Source organism: Gossypium hirsutum, chromosome A05 (genome assembly GCF_007990345.1).
Source record: "Gossypium hirsutum isolate 1008001.06 chromosome A05, Gossypium_hirsutum_v2.1, whole genome shotgun sequence".
NCBI lineage: Eukaryota > Viridiplantae > Streptophyta > Magnoliopsida > Malvales > Malvaceae > Gossypium > Gossypium hirsutum.
In genome coordinates, this window is record NC_053428.1 from 3131210 (window position 1) to 3146585 (window position 15376).

At 28.5% G+C, this 15376-nt stretch overlaps 1 protein-coding gene across 1 annotated transcript; it reads left to right on the top strand.

Moving 5' to 3' along the window:
• The first annotated feature begins 6856 nt into the window (after positions 1-6856).
• On the top strand, positions 6857-10451 carry LOC107937707 (IQ domain-containing protein IQM1). The gene is made up of 8 exons (XM_016870662.2): positions 6857-7588; positions 7916-8564; positions 8666-8731; positions 8825-8913; positions 9044-9131; positions 9225-9455; positions 9558-9659; positions 9748-10451. The coding sequence occupies exons 2-8, from the start codon at positions 7956-7958 to the stop codon at positions 10192-10194; spliced, it is 1632 nt and encodes a 543-aa protein (XP_016726151.2). The 5' UTR covers positions 6857-7588; positions 7916-7955; the 3' UTR covers positions 10195-10451.
• Positions 10452-15376: the final 4925 nt, after the last annotated feature.

Consider the following 15376-nt stretch of genomic DNA (forward strand, 5'->3'; position numbering starts at 1 on the left):
TCATTTTTATTGCCTCATGATTTGAATGTTATGTTTGAGATAGTGGCAACTATTCAATGTTTCTCTTTTTTTTTTTATTAAAACAAAATCTTAAAGCAGCTTTTGTTTATCAGCTAACACTCCCGCGGAGGCGGCTATCTGGATCATTCCAAGTACTAAAATATTTTAAGGTAAATTGTACTAATAGTTACTCAAATTTGAGGTTATTGATAAAACAGTCACTTAATTTTTAAAAAATAACAAAACAGTCCTCACTAACCTTTTTTCATTACTGACTTAAACGGAGCTATCATTTTTCATCCTCCTATCACTACTCTCCCATCCCTCTCCCGCTCCCCCACCATCCTTCCCCCTACTGTGATTCTCTCTTCATCCATCCCTCCTCCTACTTTGATTTTTTCCCTCTCTCCCATTATCCCTTTGTTAACCCTCTTTCCCTAATTCAAAAATAATTTTAATAAGAATGATCTCATACATTGTTTATAGAGATTTTTATATATTTTATAAACAGGTTCATAGAGTATAATAATGAATTTAAACGGAACATTTGTCACTGCTTGAATTTACTTGTGTAGTTTAAAGATATTTATGACTATGCGTTAAATAATTACTCAATCTTAATATGTTCATATATGGATTATGTTTGAGATACTGACAATGAATTTTTTTATTCTACAAATATCTTTAAAAAATTATGATGTTTCATTTTTTAAAAATATTTACTGTATTTTTAAAAAACATCTATTAATATATTAATTTTGCAAAATCTTAAAACTCTAATAACAGTATATTAAATATTATTCTCTTATATATTTATATTGTTTTGTATTAAACTTAAATATATCATAGTTTATGCTGGTGGGCTATTTGTTTAGCAGTCAGAGTAGGGTTTACACAAAGTCTTGGTGTAGTCTTGATGTTACAATAATTTGTACCATAACTTAGGTACGCTAAAACTAGTAATAATCTAATACATATAATATATAATATTATTTATTAAATTTAATTAATTATCTGATTTCGAACTAAATTAACCGTTAATTAAAATTTTAAAATATTTTTAATCGATTTCTGATCAAACTAAATCAATTAACTAAATTAAATTAATTTAATCGATTAATTTAATTTTAACCAAAATTTAAAAACCCCAACCATAATTTCGTGTCCCCTTCCCGTTGTTATTAAAGTCCCGGCCCCAAAACTCACCTAACAAATAAAAAGCATTTTAGGTTTATAACAATAAATTCAGAAGAAAACACATTTAATACTAAATTAAATAACAACAAATCACAAAATTATTCGTACTAGGTGCAGTTTCGTAATCACTGTACCAATAATTCTAAACTATAATATTTATCGATAAAAAACACAGTATTAAAACAGCACTGATAAAAAAAAATCATAATAGAATTTTTGTTTAATTTCAATTTTTTTTAAACTACAATAACAAGACAAATTTCAAATAACAAATATGATTAATACAACTCAAATTCAGTCTTATCTAAAATAGTGAACATTTTAATTTTTAAGCCATTGCATAAATTATCTATTTTTAAACTAAGAATTTCAAGTATTATTTATATGTATACAACTAGTACTTAATTATTTGACATAATAAATATTTAAATACGTGTATCATTTTGAATTGAGTAATTAGATTCGAATCAAATATGTTTAAGACCATGGATAATGTTATGTGAATAAGATATTCACTTAATGGTTGAGGTTATGAAACTTTTGTAGTTTTTAATTTAATTTTTAATTATTCTCGTTATAATTGTTGATATATTTTTAATTTTTTAAATAAATTAACGAGAAGTGTACATTATAAATTTAAGTTGAAATATCTTGAAATTTTAGTTAGATTTCTTTTTAAATATCCACGTGTGTTCTTCTATTTTACAGTTTCAATATAATTTTATTCGAATTGAGATAGTATTTAGATAAAACTCTCTCAATAATACTAACTTCAAAATTCAAACTTAATCTAAATGTTTGAGACAAAGTTGGACTTCTATTTCTACCACTTACTTGATTGTGAAATAGGCTTTTTATTGCAATAAAATATATATCTAAATTAAAATAATAAAATTTTTATTTATTATAAATAATTAAACTAAAAAAATCCACAAAGAATCTTATAATAAATAATTCCAAACTGAAAATTTGTTTATAGCAAATTAATCAATCCGGAAAAGTATATTATAAGAATATAATAAAATATTAAAATAATAATAATTTTAACACTATTTATAAAATAAATACCAAATATTAGCTCATTTTATATTACTTTACTATTTTTTTATAATATGTAATCATGTTATTTCAACATCGCCTAGTCTATGCAAAAGGCCCAGTATTGTTTTTCTTTTTTCTTTAGAAAATGCAAAAGGCCTAATCGATGACGCATAATTTTTTGGTCTAGTCTTTTGATGCTACATTTTTCTCGAGAATAATTTCGTGGCTGCTTCTTAAAGGCCCCCCCTCTCACTCAGCTGAAAGGTTTTTTTTTTTTTACTTTAATAATAAAAATAATAATTATAAAAAGGAAACATACTGTAGATTATTATATAAATAATACAAGGATATAAAAAATTAATTGGGAATCTAATCAACAACTTGATTTAAAGATTTTAATTACACTAGCTGCCACCGATGTTACGGCACCACTTTAATTTTTTAAAAAATATTTTTACTATATTTGTTTAGTATTTAAAAGAATTTTTTTTGTGTTGTTTAACAATCTAATGACATGATTTAAAAAATAATTTTTTTTATAAGAAATGAATGTTTTATATTTAGGCAAATTTCAAGACTAATGTCACTAGATATATTGGTGACACCTAAATTTATTATAAAAGAAAATATTATTTACAAAAACAATCTACAGTATACTTCATTTTCATAATTATTCTTTTTATTACATACGTAGAAAAAACCCCTCAGCTGAAAGTAACATTTTGTTTGATAATAAAGAGAGAATAATGTATAAGAAAAATAGACAAATAATACTTCAAATTCACAATTATTGTAATTGAACCAGTTTCTCAAATTAAATAATACGAAACTAAAAAATATTTCAGAAGATTCTTCTACCATGGCCCCAAATTAATAGCCACTTGTTCACTACATTTATAACACTAAGCTGTAACGTTTTCTCTCTTTACATTGATCTTCAATGATGACTATTGATTTGGTAACACTAAGCTATAATAATTTTTTGATTGAAACTGTCATTTTTCCAAATATCGTTAAAAAATTATATTTTTATTTAAAAAAGTAATTTTTTTTAAATATTAAGATAAAAAAAAGTAAAATAATATATTTAGTTTACAAAGGTTAAAATGAAAATCACATGTAAATGTGAAAAAAGCACACGTGTTGCAAGTTTGCTGTATTTAACACGCGTCAAAGTCTATAAGCTATGAAGCCAGCGTTAGAAATGATGTCAAAATTTTGACATCCCTAATTTTAATTCATTGATGCTACAACAATTTCTAATAATATTTTAATCTTATTAACATCAAATCATAGTACCAATATTTCAATACTTCTTCTTTTTTTATTTTGTAAAATTTCATTTAAAATATATTAGATCATGTTGTTGACTCTAATTAATCCTTATGTTTTTTTTATGCTATATATTATACAAAATTTGGATTGTAAGTATAATTTTATTTGCATGTAAATATATATTAGTAATTGAAGTGTAACAAAACTAATATATATACTAACCCGTGTAAAAGGAGAAGAACAGTAGGACGCGAGGAAAAAAAGCAAAGAAAAGGTAGTTTAAAAGGATGGTTTAATACCCAATGCGGTGATTGGTAAAGTGTGGAGTTCAAATCCCAATCAATTCAAAGACTAAAAGGCGATCTTGACTTTGGACCACTACGTTTAGTTTGATTTTGACTGGCTTTTAAGAGTTTTTCTAGCCTTATAAAATTAATTTTGTTTACGGATAAGGAAAAATAATTATGTAAAAATATATTAATAAAATAGGTTGTGCAGGGATGAGGCTGAGGTTTTGAGCTCATGTTTAATATTTTTTATATGGCTTAGATTTAGGTAAAAATTTAAGTTCGTTTTTTATTTAATCTCTAAATTTTTATATTGATCTGATTTAAACTCGACTCGATTTTAACTTATGATGAAGTTTAGTCAATACCTCATTTAAAAAGAAGAGTGAGTGATCTAACTTAAAAGTATATACGAGTAAAAAAGATCTCATAACGAGAGATAAAAAAATCAATTCTAATAGTTTACTATACTAACACATGTCTAAATTCTCAATATATAACATGAAATAAATTCATCAATAATAAAAATTGAACCTACTAATTTTTATATTGTTGTTTTTATAAAAAATAATTTTTAAAATATAATACATCAAATACATTAAAAATATTAAAATAAATATTTTCTAACCATTTGAAAATACATTAAAAAAATATTTACTTAAATAACACTAAGATAGTAACAAAATTAACAATAAAATAAGAGTTATATAATATCTAAACAATAACAACAAAATAGTAACAATATAATAGCAAAATGGTAACAAAATAACATAAAAAAAAAGAGAGGCAAATTCTGGTCAAGCTCGTGCCAAAAAATCTTATCCGAAACTCGACCAATTTAGAAAGCATGCCTTATTTTTTGTCCAAGCCCATTTATCTGGGCCTATATTTTTACCCAAATACTCACATTTTTCGAGTTGGCCTGCGAGTAGCCCACCTAGCCCATGATGAGGTCTAATCTTGACTATCCACTCAATAAGATACCTCATCAAGCACTTGTTTTTTAGATACGAGCACTTCTAAGTGTGAACATGCCTCTAACGATGAGTGGGCCTCACCAAAGAATAACAACAACATTGTATTGCATATGATCACTATGTCTGCACCTCACGTACACTAAACCACTACATGATAAGATGACTTTCCTATAAATATCTTCCCAACAATGAATAAAGGATAAAACTTTTTGAGGCCTAAACTTACTCTCAGTAATTTCTCTCTTCTAGCAATCAACTTGTCCTCTTGTTCATTTTCGACTCTCCGTCTATTTAGGTGAATCGGTCTTCTTAACGCCATACCTTTTCTTCATTGCCTTTTCCCTTATTATACACTGAATCAACATTTGAAAATTATTTTTTTATGAATTTTACATAAAATATAGAGTAAACTACTAAAATAGTCACTTTTGTCTGCCTCAAGTTACATTTTAGTCACTTATGTTATCATGTTGTAACATTTTACTCACCGAGTTGTTAATGGTGTAACAGTATGCTGACGTGGCACGTTAAATAATCATTTCAAACAAAAATTTTAGGTTAAATTCTACAATTGGTCCTTATATTTTTTCATTTTGAGCAATTTTTTTCTTTTATGTTTTTTTAACTTTCTTTTTGTTCTCTCTTTATTTTTCATTCTCTACTGCTTCTCCCTTTGTTTTCCTTCATTCTTCATTCCTATTAACATCGTTTTTCTATATTTTCCATTTGTTAAAACTAGTCCACAAGCTCGTCTCACTTGAAAAAATAAACTTGTTTTAAAAAAAATAAAAGCATAAGGACTAGTTTTAACAAATGAAAAACATAGAAAAAACTACGTTAAAAGAAATGGAGAAGAGAGGAAAATAGAGGGAGAAGCAGAAGAGAATGGAAAATAAATAAACAAAAAAAAAGAAAGTTAAAAGAACATAAAAGGAAAAAAATTGCTCAAAAGGAAAAAAAATATGAGGACCAATTGTATAAATAAAACTAGAATTTTTATTTAAAATGATGATTTAACGTGCCATATCAATTTACAGTTACACCGTTAACAACAATTAATAGCTCAGTGACTAAAATGTTATAATGTGATAACATAAGTGACTAAAACGTATCATTTCAAAAGTAAATGACTAAAATATAACCTGAAGTAAATCAAAATGACTATTTTAATAATTTACCCTAAAATATAAAATAAACTTATAATAATATTTATTACGTTTTAAATAAAAAGCTTTGTAATCATTTTAATTTATTGTTACATTTACTTGCATTTTATATTTGTATTCAAAGATGATTGATATGCGCATAAATTTTCGGCAAAAGGAAGAACATCATCCATTCTAACAAGCAAACTGCGTAGCAGCCATGCTAGTTGTTATCCTATTGTTTAGGCTTTAATTAATCTTGCTTTAGTCAACGAGAATAATCTGTTTGCTCGTCGGACTGTCAATTGTAATTTTAAAAATGATTTCATTTTCATATTTTTCTAACATACCAAATTTCAAATATATTTTGTTTAAATCCCACCAAAACTATGATCACATCACATTATCGCCCCATTAATGTTAGTTAAGATATAAAAAATATTATTATTTTTGAGCCATTATAATTTATTTCGCACTCCAAGTCTCCAACTTTAATAAGAAATTTATTATTAAAAATATATTTTTTTAATAATTTTTAATTTTTATTTTTTTTTAAAAATTAATTAATTATTGATGTGATAATATGCCTGCATGCAATATTAGTAGATAAATAAAAGCTAAATTTTTTATATATTTTAGAATGATTTAATAAATATTACAAGTTTGACAATAAAAAAAAGTGAAATTAAATGGAAAGTTAAAATAATTTATTTTTATAAAATTGAAAGGTTAAATAACTTATTATATTTATTTTTAATGAAAATTAATAATTAACCAAAATCAAACAATATTTAATTTAAAAGTAACAATATATAAAAAATGATTTTTTCCCCAAATTCAATAAACATGAAAAAAAAGTTGGTAAATTTAAACGCCATCTTTCAGAGGAAAACTTTGGGACTGGCAAGAAAATGAAGTCAAGAAAAGTGGTGGGGAAAAATGAATGCGTAGGTGATGGGTGACCGCAGCAATGGGCAAACAACGAGTACAGTGCAGATAGAAAATGGAAAAAGAAAAAAAGTTTGAAGCACAAGGCAAAAGGAAGGCGCGTGTATGACCAAACACTCGTTGACTGACATTAAACACACACACAGACAACAAAGAAATCCCAGTGTGTTCAGATTTTCCTGAAATGGTTTTCATGTATTTTTCATGGGAACTTTCTTTTTTTACCCGGCTTACTTTTCTTGACCAATTTCTCCTCTCTTAGTAATTCCTATATCTGTTATAAAATATAAATATTTCCAAATTCAAGTTTTTCCAATCTCTAGGTTCCAGGAAGGAAAGGGAGTGACCTTTAAAATCGTACTCCTTTGCAAATTTTTTCCATAAAAAAATCCAACATTTCAAAGCTTTGAATTCATCAAACCCACGAGACTTTTAAAAACCGTTGAATAGACCCATCTATTTTCTAAATCCCATCTCAGTTTAGAGTTTCGAGATTTCAAGGGCTGACGTGCCCATTTTATTTGGTAGGATTGGTACGTATTTGAAGGTTTTGTTTGACTTCATTCCTCTTTTACTCATATATAAGAGAGAAGGCAGTCAGATTCTGGGAATCAAATATTTTTATCAACTCCAAAGGGTTTTATATTTTCTTTAGATATTTCATTTCTCTGAGAAAGAGAGCGAAAGGAACACATCTCAAGTCTTATTAAGGATTCAGGTAGACTATATTTATCATGTAATTATTCTGATCTTCTTTTTTTTATTTGTGTGAGCTGAGGTTCATGATTTAATGGAGTTTTAAATGCTCAGTTTATGTTTTTTTCCCCTTCAATTATTGGAGTTAATCAGTTGCAACTCGTGAGTGCTTTGCTTTTAACTTTATGTCTTTATCCTTTGTTTTTGGGTCCTCAACATATCTTTTTCTTTTAATCATAAACAAGAAAGGTCATATCAATTCTTCAAAGTGAAACTTGTTGCTAATAATTTTTTTTGGGTGCATGTATTATCTTGTAATTTAATTAGTTTCACAAATCATGTTGTGCAGGTAGAGGATTATATTGTCTTGTAAGGAAAAAAAAAGGCTTATGGGATTATCGCTTTCCTTGTTACTCTCAGCCTGGCAACAAATTCTAAGTCACAGGTTCTTCTATTTGACTTACAATGTCGGTCTGAGTTCTAAAGATGGAGAGATGACGGTGAGAGTAAATAGCTTCAAGAGAACGGATTCGGACACCGTCACCACCACCAACTCAGCTGTTGGGTTGGATAATAAGATTCCAAGGAAAAATTCAACAACATTGAAAACAAGCAAACCTGATCATAATAACGTAGTGCTTGAGAAATCGTTGTCGTTCAAGGACCTGGTTCAAGATCAAAGGAAACCATTAGTTTCAAGTGGTTCGAATGGATTAATGCATAAACCAATGCCTACACTTTCACTGCCAGAACCAACGATTTTGTTTTCACCCAGACCCGTTAGTGAGCTTGATGCGGCTGCTGTTAAGCTTCAAAAAGTGTATAAAAGCTATCGGACTCGAAGAAACCTTGCGGATTGTGCAGTGGTGATTGAGGAGCTATGGTGGAAGGTATTAGACCTTGCAGAGCTTAAGCAAAGTTCTGTTTCGTTCTTCGATGTTGAAAAACCTGAATCTGCTGTTTCACGATGGGCAAGAGCCAAGACAAGAGCTGCTAAGGTACTGTCTTTTTTACAACATAGTCGTGTTCATGTTGTAAATGCTTAATTAATGTCTTTGTTTAAGCAATATTTATGATATTTCTTCCTTTTGAATTGCAGGTGGGAAAGGGTTTGTCCAAGGATGAAAAAGCTCAGAAATTAGCCCTTCGGCACTGGCTTGAAGCTGTAAGTTTTGCCTTGCTGGTTCCTTCAGTTAATTATCTCGACATAAATATATTGCAGAATATATGACCGGACCATTCAATGCATTTTTGGCAGATTGATCCAAGACACCGGTATGGGCATAACTTACACCTGTATTATGACGTTTGGTTCTCAAGTGAAAGCTCGCAGCCTTTCTTCTACTGGTAATTATTATATTTTATTCTTTAGCAGCCTTTGAGAATTCATCATCACATCTCTCTAAGTCAAAAAGAAAAAAAGAAGAGGAACCTGTTAACGTTTTCTGATGACTATTGTAATTTATTTTCTCAAAAGGTTGGATGTTGGAGATGGGAAAGAAGTAAATCTTGACAAATGTCCAAGGAAAAAATTACAACAGCAATGCATCACATATCTTGGACCAGTACGTTTTTTCATTTGTCAGCCTGTTATGTAATGAATTTTCAGTTTCAATAATTTAATGTTCGGTTACATGATTATCATTCATTATTTGCAGAAAGAAAGGGAAGGATATGAGGTAATAGTTGACCATGGGAAGCTTGTTTTTAGGGAAAGTGGGTTACCAGTAAATACAACTGCTGAATGCAAATGGATATTTGTCCTTAGCACAACTAGGTCCTTGTATGTGGGTCGAAAGGAAAAGGGTAAATTTCAACATTCTAGTTTTCTAGCCGGTGGTGCCACTACCGCAGCTGGAAGATTGGTCGCTAGTGATGGCGTTCTTGAGGTACAAAACCATATTCATTCACACAATGCGATTTCGTTTGCTCGTTTATGGTTTAATGTGTTTTGAGACTTACTTTTGTGTTTCTTCTTCTTGTTTTTTCAGGCCATATGGCCATACAGTGGTCATTATCTACCTACGGAAGAGAATTTCTTGGAATTCATTAGCTTCCTTGAGGAAAATCATGTGAATCTCACTAATGTTAAGGTAAATTAATTTTCATAATTACGAGTTAAGATTAGATCACGTGAATATTCATTAGCTGATGGGATTTGCAATGTTTTGTTGATTACAGAGGTGTGCTATTGATGATGATAACTCTTACGGGCAAGCCCCAGCTAAGGAACCAAAACCAGAACCAGTGGTCGGTTCTAATAAAACCAAGAAAATTGATGTTGGTGATGAAGGTGACAGCATCAGGGGGGCGGAAACAAGCACTGATGAGCATCACCGTGATGAAAAGAGAAGCAGCACCAAGGCGCCAACACCACCAGTGTTCGCTAAGAGATTATCATGCAAGTGGACCACAGGGTTCGGACCCCGCATCGGGTGCGTGCGCGACTACCCCACTGATCTACAGTCAAAAGCACTTGAACAAGTTAACCTATCACCAAGGGTTACTCCTGGGTTCGTGAAGTTTGGTCCAATTCCTTCACCAAGGCCCAGTCCAAGGATCCATCTTTCCCCAAGGATAGCAGGCATGGGACTGCCAAGTCCAAGGCCCATTGCAACAACTAACTAAGCCAGTTCACTTGAAGGAGATGGGCTACTAGGTTGCATGACTTGGGTCGGGTGACCATAAGTTGGGTCAACGACTCGATGATAACTTGCCACCTCCTCTACGGCACTACTTGTGCCGACGGGAGAGTTGGAAAATCAACGAGGAGAACAAACAAGTTGACTGGAAAAAGAATATGTTTTTTCATTCTTTACTTTTTTTTTCTTTGTCCAACAGTGTAATTGAGCCAGGAAAATTTTAATCCTACTTCATTTTTTTCACTATAATAATTAATGGAAAGCTAATAAATCATTTTGAAATATGAAGGTATAATCATTATTATTATTATTAATGCCAATTGCCAACTATATATATGATTTGAGGAAAAATATCAAAGCCAACGTAAAATAAAATATTATTGCATACAAAAATAGATCTGTGTGGACACTGGACAGACAGCAGCTACAACATGCATAACTTACCTTTTGCAGAAAAAGAAAAGCAGAAGATCGTGGAAGCAAGGTACGATCACAGTGAATAATCTAAATCACTGATCAGATCAAAACTAAGAATTCCAGTTCCAATATATATATATAAAATAAAAAAGATAAACACATAAAGAAAGTGCATTAATATATTGAGTAAACCCTAAAACGTTAGGCAGACAGTAAAAAACTTTCTCAATTCCCATCTCTCTCTAGCTGGTAGGGCTAGACAAAGTTAGTGATAGAGATGCAGGTGGGTGGAGGAGGCCATTGCGATGTGCCGTAGGGACCAGTGGAAAATCAGGCAGTGACTAGTATGAGTACGACACTGTTTGCTTGAATGCTTCTAGCCCACGATCATTTCAATCAAAAAGATGATGATGCATATGCAGTTTCTTGCCTTTGTATCCTTTTTACTGTGACTTGTCATCCCATTGTTTTTCTTCAGTATAGTTTCATGCAGGAATGGCCCCCTTTGTTTCATGTTTTTTTTCCTCTCTGCTGCTTACTGAATCATTAGAATCAAGTTACTACGTATTTTTTTATTGATAAACCTTTTATGTTCTGTTTGTGATGTCTCACATTGGTGCAACGTTCTCTTCTCAACTCATGCCTGTAGAATCTGCAGATAAAGAGGGTTTATATTTTCTTTCACTTTTTTTATTGGAAATGTGAAGATGGTCTCAGCTGAATACTGCAGATCTAAAGTAATAAATGAAGAGATGGCGTTCCCGGAGGGCTTTGCTTCAGATTTAACTGTCAGCCACCAATCATCGCTAATCCTTGCTCTTTTGTCTCTCCCCTTTGTTCAACAAATGAAATTAAATTTTATGTACATATTACAGAGTTAATGTTTAAGGAAAACTCTTACGTGACTCTGCTAAAATGAATTACAACCTACTTACTGACAATTAATTTTTAAAATTTAAATGCATAACTTATTTAAGGTAAAAGTACAAAACAAAACCTTGTACTTGGGGCGGATTGCATTTTGGCCCTAAATGACAAATTAGCCATTCTTCAAAATTTTCTATTAAATAATTATGTGCAACGTTAATTGAAATGGTTAATTATTAATTTGGTCCTTAAACTATAGCTAAAATATTTTTTTTTATTTTTTAAAAATTTTCTTTAACAGTAATTCTATATTTTTTAAAAATATTTTGTTCAAAATTTTTTTAAATATTAAAAATAAATATAAATTGTTAAAAATATATGAAAATTTTTTAAAAATAAAAAAATCTAAAAATTCAAAATATACATGTAAAACATTATACCAAAAAATTTAAAAACTTTAATCAAAATTTCGAGTTGAAACCCCAAAACTATCGTCTTTTTGCAAAACCCATGAGGTCCCTGCTCAAAACCCAATAATTGTTAAACCCAAAAACTTAAAGATCAAAGCTTCTTAGGTATTAAACAATAAAATATTCGACTGAGAAAGTTTGTAATAACTGACAAGATACAAAAATGAGTAATCAAAATTTTATACCGGTGATTGCACACCATCAAGAGATATGAAAGCATAGGAACGTGGAAATGAGTATTGACTAAACTAGAAGAAAGTAAAAATTAAATGATTTTTTATGTACCTTTTAGTTAAAAGCATGAATGGTGAAAATGAAGTTAAACATTAAAGATTTATGAGAAACTTGAAAGTGAGTAAACAAAACTTTTAGTTGAAATTTTTGTTATTTTTCTAAGTTTTATAAAATAGGAGAAAAATAGTCTTGTAAAAACACAATAGTTTATGGTTTCAACTTGAAATTTTCATAAAATTTGGAATTTTTTTTTTTGTAATATTTACATAAATATTTTGTATTTTTAGAAATTTTTACTTATGAATTGTATTTTTAAAAATATCTTAACATATTTTTAAATAATTTATATTTATTTTTAAAATTTTTCTAAAAAATTACAATTATTGTTAACAAAAAGTTAACAAAAATTAAAATAATAAGTTAAATGTAATTTAGAGACCATATTAATAATTAATCATTTAAATTAGTATTTCATATCATTGAATAAATAAATTTTAACAAAAAAATTAATTTATACATTTTAAAATATATAAAAATTAATTTACTTATTTTTCAATAGAAAATACACCATTCTCATACTTTTACCCTTATTTACTTGTTTAAATAAATAAACATCAGTGTACGATTGCTCGTTGCCTCTGTCCTTTGTGGAACAATAAATAAACAATATTTGTGTTAAGTTTTTAATCTTTTACAAATTTACCAATCAATAAGACAAATCATTTACTTAAACTAATTTTTTAATTAAAATTTCTAATTGATTCTTAAAATTTTCTATTTTTATATTTTCAAAAATTAGTGTTTTTATTATTTTCTTTTTTTTAAATCTTCATTATTTTTCTATAAGTTTCATAAATTTTCAGTATTTTTTAATATTTTGTTATATTTGTTATATTGAGAATTGTTGGCTTGAGTGATAGAAAATCATTGTGAAATAATTAAAAAAAATTAAGTCATTAATCAAAATCCACATTCATCTTCTTCTACGTTATCATTTTTCATGTTAATCACCACATATCATTTCAAAGTAAATTTCAAGTTTTGAACTGCTAAATTTTTATTAAAAGAGTAATTAATTTAAGAATAATTTTGTAACATTTAATAATAAAATTTAGGGTAAATCTTAAAATTATACATTAATTTTTATTTAATATGTAATTATATATAAAATTTAATTAGTATAATTATATATGTGAAATTCTAATTATGGTTTAAATTTATACTTAAAACTTTGATTTTAGTTTTAATTAAATCATATACATTTAAAAATATATATCATTTTTTTATATTATATAAATATAATTATTTATGTATATAATATATAAATATAAAATATTATTATATTAATAATTATGTTAATAAATTATAAAAATTAAATTAAATTAAAAATTTATATATATAATTTTGATATTTATCTCTAAATTTTAAAAGGTTGGGATGAGGTATTTAGAACTAAAACACGTTTAGGGACATTTGCTCTACTGTCCGGACAGCAGAGCAATAAACACTAACATGCAAGCAAAAATTGACAATCCCATCATTCAAATTAAAAACTTTTAGCAGTACTTAATCGCCTGATGCCTTGATCAGTATACGGAACTTGATTTGAAGTTGACGACTCCGGCTTCGTTTGGATGGGCGATTGACTGCGGTGCGGTGCGTTTAACTTACTTTTTATCTCACGCTACAGTATCGCTACAGTATCTAATCTCACCGCCACCGCTGTTTTTACACTAACCACAGCTAAACGCACCGCCCATCGAAACTCACCCTCCATCTGTTTATTTTAGTGGTCTCTAACTCTAAAACTTTATCTATTGTTTACTTTGAATAAATTATTAAGGTTTTAATTTTTAACCAAATTTTTTCATCTGCTTATCCTTATCCTTATTTTTGTGCAATATTTTTACGGTCTACATTCCAAATAGACCTTTTTTATTCTTTATTTATTTGAAGTTTTTGCTGTAGTTGAATCAGCGATCGAAGTAATGGACAACAGTCTCAAAGATACGAGACTCTGCGGTCTAGGCGGTAGGCATGCAATCTAAGGATTTCTATTTTTAACTTACTTATGCCCAAGTTTTCATAGTGATGGCAACGCAAGGGAATTGGATCACGTCCACCGTTGCCGGTGGGTTCTCCGCTCGTCGGTTTTTACTATTTGATACTCAAGCTATTATTTTTATCTTATTTAATTTATTTCAAATGATAGTTCATTTAATCCGATTTATGATGTAAGACTAATCTATTCAATCAGAGGTGATAGTTGTCTACGCGGCTTGAGTAAGGCTGGCTTCATTGGGTATCGTGTTTGAACTCTGCGCCCCTGTTGCCATGTTTTGTTTAATGCTTCTTGATCTGTTCATAGCCCTTCTTTGCTTTTTTCCTTTTGGGTATGGTTGTTGCTTTGGTTTATGACAGGTATAGCGGTAATCATCCTCTATATATTCGAGGTTGTTTGTCTCCTTCTGGATCCTTCCCTCTTCTGATTATGGAAATGAACAAAAAAATCCTCCAATTGAAAGGAAAATGACTAGGCTCGATTTGATTTTTCAAGTATTTTATTTTTATTTTTAAATTTGCTAAATTAAAGCAGTAGTAATTTATTTTTAATGATAAAAATACAAAGAAACATGAAGACTTCCAATTATAGAAATATTTTTTTTTATGAAAACAATTAAACAATTCTCTATTGTTTTTGAATTTCAAACTATTTTATTTTTATCTTTCAAGAAAACAAAAAGTGACCTATTTTTTTTAAAAATCAAATGGAGCCATAATTGCTTTTTGCTTTTAGGTTTATCACAACTTATTTATTTTCAATAATTAGATTAAATAGAAAACAATGGATTTTTTAAATAGGTTTTGAATTTATACTCTCGTGCATAAATTTTAATAAAAAATATTTTCGATTTTAGTAATTTAACTAAAATTTTAAAATTAAAAATATAAGACTTTATTTAAAATTTTGTTAACATTATAATTTAACTTAGATTTAAATTTAAAAGAAGTTAAATCGCTATTTAGGGTCTAAACTCAATGATAACTCTCACATTTGGATTTAAGTTTTTTTGTCTAAGTTTATTATTGAACTTAACATTTGTTCCTATATCAAAACCTAAATTTAGAATCATTCTCACATTAACATCTAAATTTTAAGGTTTTAAATAAAATACTAAG

What these genes read in the sequence shown, in the direction of transcription:
- LOC107937707 (XM_016870662.2), top strand. Translation starts at nt 7,956, where the DNA reads ATGGGATTATCGCTTTCCTTGTTACTCTCAGCCTGGCAACAAATTCTA. An exon ending in TCGCAGCCTTTCTTCTACTG is followed by an intron (nt 8,914 to 9,043) that starts GTAATTATTATA and finishes TTTTCTCAAAAG; the next exon opens with GTTGGATGTTGGAGATGGGA. An exon ending in GCATCACATATCTTGGACCA is followed by an intron (nt 9,132 to 9,224) that starts GTACGTTTTTTC and finishes CATTATTTGCAG; the next exon opens with AAAGAAAGGGAAGGATATGA.